The sequence below is a fragment of the Parasteatoda tepidariorum genome, chromosome 5, assembly GCF_043381705.1.
Source record: "Parasteatoda tepidariorum isolate YZ-2023 chromosome 5, CAS_Ptep_4.0, whole genome shotgun sequence".
In the NCBI taxonomy this organism is placed as follows: Eukaryota; Metazoa; Arthropoda; class Arachnida; order Araneae; family Theridiidae; genus Parasteatoda; species Parasteatoda tepidariorum.
The window spans coordinates 24,567,682-24,573,681 of NC_092208.1; the positions used below are offsets into that span (position 1 = coordinate 24,567,682).

Sequence of the window (6,000 nt, forward strand, 5' to 3'; positions counted from 1 at the left end):
CAACTTAAACCAATAATATACGAAGGAATTAATAATTTAATTGTAAAGTTCGCATTAGTTTACATTTATTAAAGTGGAGAAAAGTTTAACTTTTGTATTAAAAATGTGGCAACATATTCGATACGTAAATAGAACGCTTCGCTTTGATATATTTGTCGCTGTTCATAATTGTTATAATAAGTTTTTCTTCTTCTTTCCACGCTCTATTTTTTTTTTTTAAGCGAAGACGATAATTTTTATAGCGATATTGTAGTACTTTGTACAACTAAAAATTCTTTTCACAACACTTTAAAAATATTTACTTTATTTTCTTTATATATACAGAGAACAGTCGGCAAAGAATTCGATTAGGTTGAAAAACATTTCGCTAAAAAGGAACGAATTCCAAAAGAAAAAATAAACAACTTAAAGAATAAAAATGCTGATGCCAGCCAATTTTTTGAAAGTTAACTTAGAAATAACAAACCAAACGATGTTAAATAACAAACCAAACGATGTTAACAAAATGACGTAGAAAGCGCAACTAGATCAAAATTATACAAGCACAACTAGATCAAATTATAATACCTGAGTGCTTGACGTAACAGATATAGAAATAGAATTTGATACCATAAAAAATTATATAGAAATAGAAATTGATACCATAAAAAATTTATTCGTTTTCGTGTTCTTTTCATGTATTTAGCATTTTAGTTTTTTTTTTTTAAGCGTTGTAGCTATATAATTTCAAACATCCTCAAGAGCTATAACACATCTGCAGCAGAACTGGATATGAAGACAAAATTGCTGGACAGGAACACTTTAATTGTCCACTAATCTTCAGATTTCCGGCTATGTTTTAAAAAATTTTATTTGTGAAAACCTTTAGCTTGGCGGACAGCTGGGCGCCTTTGGCTGCTAGTAGTCAATAAAAAGAAGATAGGATAACAACAAAATAATGATGCCTACCTTTAGCTTCTTGATAAACTGGTATAGTTGTTGCCTGAAAATAGAAATTAACATTGAATATCTTTTTCAAAGTTAAGTTTATTAGCATTATTAATAAGAAGTAACAAGATGTGCTATAATTAACTAATAATATGAACACATTGCTTTGTATAAAAATTGAGAGAATGCATAACAAAACTTAAAATTTGTAATGCAGTATCAATGTCAGCAGCTTTCAAAGCAGACAATCGAACTGGTATGAATATTCTGTTTTAGTTTGCAATTTAGGTGAACTTGAATGTTTATTATTAAATAACTATCAAACATTTGTTTGTCATATTCATAAAAAAATTTGCTTTATGGTGGTTCAAATTGAAAATACATGCCTTTTATAGGGTCAAAAAAATTATCTAAAACTTAATTGTTAACAGCAAACCATGTTTTTAAGTTGAGAGGAAAATTAAACTGTTTATGAAAGTTTAATGTTTCTGAAACTCTCTACAGTTAACTTTGACATTAGAAATTATAACAAAAATGTGTGTTGTTCTGCATGCTTATTTTTCTTAAATGCTGTTTCTTAATTAAAAAAAACATACATATAATCACACAAATAGAAATAGCATTATTTGTAATGCAAACTCACTTTGTAATAATTCCTTGAGAGGATTCCCGAGAATTATCTTTCATAACACCAGAATTTGTCCTCTTGTGTTGATTATTAACAGTATTGTTAAAAATAGGAAGAACTGAAACAAATTAAAAATATCTCTGTATTAGTTGCTGAACAATGGATATATATCAAAACTGAAAATTCAAAAAAAAATAATAATAAAATAAAAAATAAAAAAAAAAAAATAACAAAAATTTAAAAAAGTGCATTTATAAAAAAAGTACATATAGTTATCAATTACAATTAGTAGAATGAGTCAATATATCAAGCTAATTGAACGGTCATGAGTTAAAAACTTCTATTGCTTTTTAGATGAAAAGGAATAAAAGTGGACAAGTTACAAGTATGAAATTCAAACATATCAAAGAACATTCAAAATCAGTAAGCAAAAAATCAATAGAAATAGAAATCAGATAATACAGATGGTGATGGATTGGACTCTCTATTAAAAAGCTGAAAAATTCAAAATAAAACAGAAGCTGAACTGGACACCCCAAGGCAAACGAAAGAGAGGCAGATCTAAAACAACATGGTGCAGAACTATTATCCGTGAATTAAAAACAGTAAACAAAACATGGCGAGAAATAAAGTGTTTGTCCACAACTGAAGGTGAGATGGAAAGTCACAACAAAGGTCTAACTAAGGGATAAAGAGGTGTAAGAAGAAGAAGACTGCATTTTTTACCAGGATGACAATGCATGAATTATTAAATCAGAGACAAGTTAGAAACTAGAAAAGGAAGAGTCGGCAATGAAAAACAAAAGACAAATTAATGGAAGTGAGGATTGAACAAGAGAAATCCAGTAGTAAAAGCAAATGAGGTAATTGGGCAAATCAGATGCACTCTGAAATTAAGTTTAAAAGGTACACAACAGGTGTATCTGCAATTAAGACATCCTTGACAAACTATCAATTGAGATACATTGTTAGGATTTTGAACATAAATTTAATCTCAGTGACATAATTTTTTTTTTTTATATACTTCTATCTTGACACATTTTGATACCCTCCTTCGAGTATCAATTCTGATTACCTAGTAAATGATCTCAATTCTGTCTCACCTTTATATTATGGTCATGGAGTCAAAGAAAAAATTTTACAGCAGCTGGAACTGGAAAAATTTAAATTAAAATTTGAAATAATGTTTCATGCTCATTTGAACCTGTGTGTGTCTTATATCATGTTCCTTAAAGCACATTAAAAGACTGAAGGTGAGAAAGCTTATTTTCTGTCCTCCTATATTAGTGTTTTGTTTAGCTGTTAAAATTTAATAATTTATCCCGGAAGTTGAAAGATAAGATAGATAATTTTTACATTCAGATAATACACAATAAAGTATAGTTTGTCTACAATAAGAACTCCCCTACCATAAAGTCTGAGGCTGTCTGCTGCTGTGGAAACAAGAATAGCACATTTCAGGGAGGGTAGTTTCTCTTCACTCTAGGGTTAACACAATAGACTGAAGAAAAAGATAAATTCTCTTTCTCTCGCCTACCCGAACCAAACCCTGTCCTAAACAATAACCCCACACCCCTACTGGAAATAGTTATACCTCGTTACCATATTCCCCGCTATGGGTCCAGACGAATGGCTAGGGGAGTTATTTTGACAAACTATAAACACCATCAGTACAGAATAAAATAACAACTTTTCGATAGACTAATAAATGATAAATCAATGTCTTTCTTTATCATTTCTCAATCAATCAAAAAAGTTATTGGCTGATCAAGACAAGTTATTAGCTTATTAACTTACTTGTATCCCACATTTCCTTTGGTGTGTTTCTACCTGTCTTATTCAGAACTTCTTTGCAAACAGAAGCAACTACTTTGGCAAACTAAAATAAACACAAATATTAAAACAGATGTGATAAAAAGATTTAAAAAGTATATATTTAAAAAAATACATTAGTTAAAGAGGAAGAAAATTAATTCGTTTTCTTGTGGTTTTTATGTAACAGAAGGTAGATAATTTCAAGTTACTGGAAAATCAATGTTGCTCTCTTATTTTTTTTTACTTTTATTCTTTCGTATGCATTGTTTCTTTCTTTCTCCCTTTATTTATTTTTTTTGCAGAATCTAGCTTATAGACTAATCACTATCTATGTTTTGTTAGCTGCTGTGAAAGTACATGCTGAAACAATAAAAATGTGAGCATAATACAGGCTTGCTAGCTACTATCTTTTTTGTAAAGTATTTTATAAAATGGCAAATATTTAAAAACCAAAAGCTTTCAGAATTTTTGGTAATTTTGATAACATTTTAAAAGCCTCACCACGAAAGAGCTGGAACAAAGTGGCGATGCATATGAACTTTTAAACCATTTAAACTTAATTTACAAACCATAGTGGTGTGTAAAATAAGTTTAAAAGAATAAAAAATAATACATAAAAAATAATACATTAAAACAGTAATTTAGCTACCACAAGAATAAGTTTTTGCAAAAAATGTAAAAAGTTGGCAGTTTTGATAATACAATACTTTTTTTTTAAATGTTTACTATACAGTTTTTCTCAAAAACTGTACACATATACCAAATTAATTAAAATCAAATTATATTTACTGAGTAAGAAAAAAACTAAGAATAAGCATCAGATAAAAGAAAAAGATTTTTAACTTCAATCAACTCTGATAGCTTTTTTTTTCTTTTTGTTTAATCAATAAAAGTTATTTGTCTTATTTTCTTTTTAAGCTAAATAATAAAAATAATACAAATCATTTTACATACAAATGAAAGAAAATTTCTGAAAGAAATCGATACCTGCATATATCCATCGCTTTTAGGTTCCACTTCAATTAGCTTTTCCCATTCCCGAAAGTTAAGCAAAACAGCAGAGCATAATTCCATCAAATTTGGATCTGGTGGAACCTCTTAAGAAATATGTAAAGAAGAAAATTTTTTAAATGGGCAAAATAAAACCAAAAATAAAAATTAAACCATACTTATACCTTCTAAAATTTCTGTTCTTTAACAACTTTTCTTAAAAATTCTTAAAAAACTTTTAATTTCACTAAATTACATAGTAAATGACTATTTTATTATCAATTAAACTAATTCTTTTCTACTTAGAGATTCTTTTTAAACTGAAAATCAGATGTTAAAGGAGGTTAGATGTAGGGAAGAAAACCCTTAATCATAGGTACATCATCCCTGCATGTCCAGTAGATCCATACCCATCCCTTTAAATGCTTTTGCTTAAATTCTAAATTAAGTAAAACGTTAGTACCAGTTCTTCTCAAACAAATTAAAAGAATAGAAAAAAAAAATTTAAACAAATAACCAAACAATTGAGGCCAATTGTTTTAAATTTAAAAAAAAAAAATCAGTCTGCTGAACCTATGTATAGATGGTTGTGAATCCTAACTTTAGAGAACTTTAAACAGAAAGTAAATAAAGATTTACCCCTTTCTTTCTTGTATGATGCAAGCAAGGTCATTATTCTCTGGACAATTTCAGCCCTATAGGATGATGACTGACAAAAGTGGAAAGGGGAATCTAATACTTCCAGCAAATCCACCCTGAGGTGCTCCCAGTTTAGAAATCGGCTCAATCTCGGAGACGTGTTGCGTACTTCAGTTTGTATCATCTGATACAGAAGTCTAGCTTCATGATATTTCTGTGAAGAATAAATTTTTAGTTTAGAACTTGTACAGTTTTCGATCTACCAATAAATAACTACACACATCATCACTTTAAAAACATCAGTAATATTAATATTTAAAGTCACAAAAATAGTTGTTATATTGAAACTAATTGTATATATAAGATATACTGCAAACCTATATATGTATAAAATAAAAACCTCAAAACTACAATATTTCTGAAAATAAAATTTGGAAAATTTTTGATTCAAAAGCTAAACACCAAATTAAAAAGGTAAATACATAGGGTTATTGGTTTGTAATAAGTATTATATACATTATATTTAATACATTTTTAAAATTAAATATTAGAAACATTTATTAAAAAAAATGAAAGCACTTTTAGAAGATTTTAAATTTCTTTACAAAAGCTTTTTTGCTTAGCTATAAGATAGATAATTGTCTAAGTAATATATTCCATATATTATTTAGTAATCAGGGGTCTGTCCAGACCGAATTTACTACCGTTTAGCGGTACCTTCACAAATTCAACTTAAGGAAAAACGGTAGTTTCACAAATTTAATTTTAGGAAAAACGGTAGTTTCACAAATTTAATTTTAGGAAAAACGGTAGCTTCACAAAATACTTTTTCTTAAAATTTTATTTTTGTATTCCTTAAGAAATGATAAATCCATATTCTTGTGTTGGATTTTTAAATATAATTTTTAATTTTTTACAAATTATGTCTAAATTTTCACAAAATAGGTACCTCTCAGAAAAACCTAGACAGACCCCTGATAGGGTATTGTTTTTATTTAGAT

General features: G+C 28.1%; 1 protein-coding gene across 2 annotated transcripts in view; it reads right to left on the bottom strand.

The window, feature by feature from the left end:
• The window catches only part of LOC107454826 (integrator complex subunit 8), a 50,384-nt gene that overhangs the window by 7,809 nt on the left and 36,575 nt on the right, over positions 1 to 6,000 (bottom strand). The window contains exons 16-20 of one of the 2 annotated variants that reach the window (XM_071181204.1): positions 5,000 to 5,213; positions 4,358 to 4,467; positions 3,353 to 3,434; positions 1,571 to 1,673; positions 949 to 982 (exon numbers count right to left, since the gene is read on the bottom strand). In XM_071181204.1, the coding sequence (XP_071037305.1) occupies positions 949 to 982; positions 1,571 to 1,673; positions 3,353 to 3,434; positions 4,358 to 4,467; positions 5,000 to 5,213 (543 nt within the window). The remainder of the gene's footprint in view (positions 1 to 948; positions 983 to 1,570; positions 1,674 to 3,352; positions 3,435 to 4,357; positions 4,468 to 4,999; positions 5,214 to 6,000) is intronic. The other variant, XM_043051395.2, reaches the window with a different exon arrangement.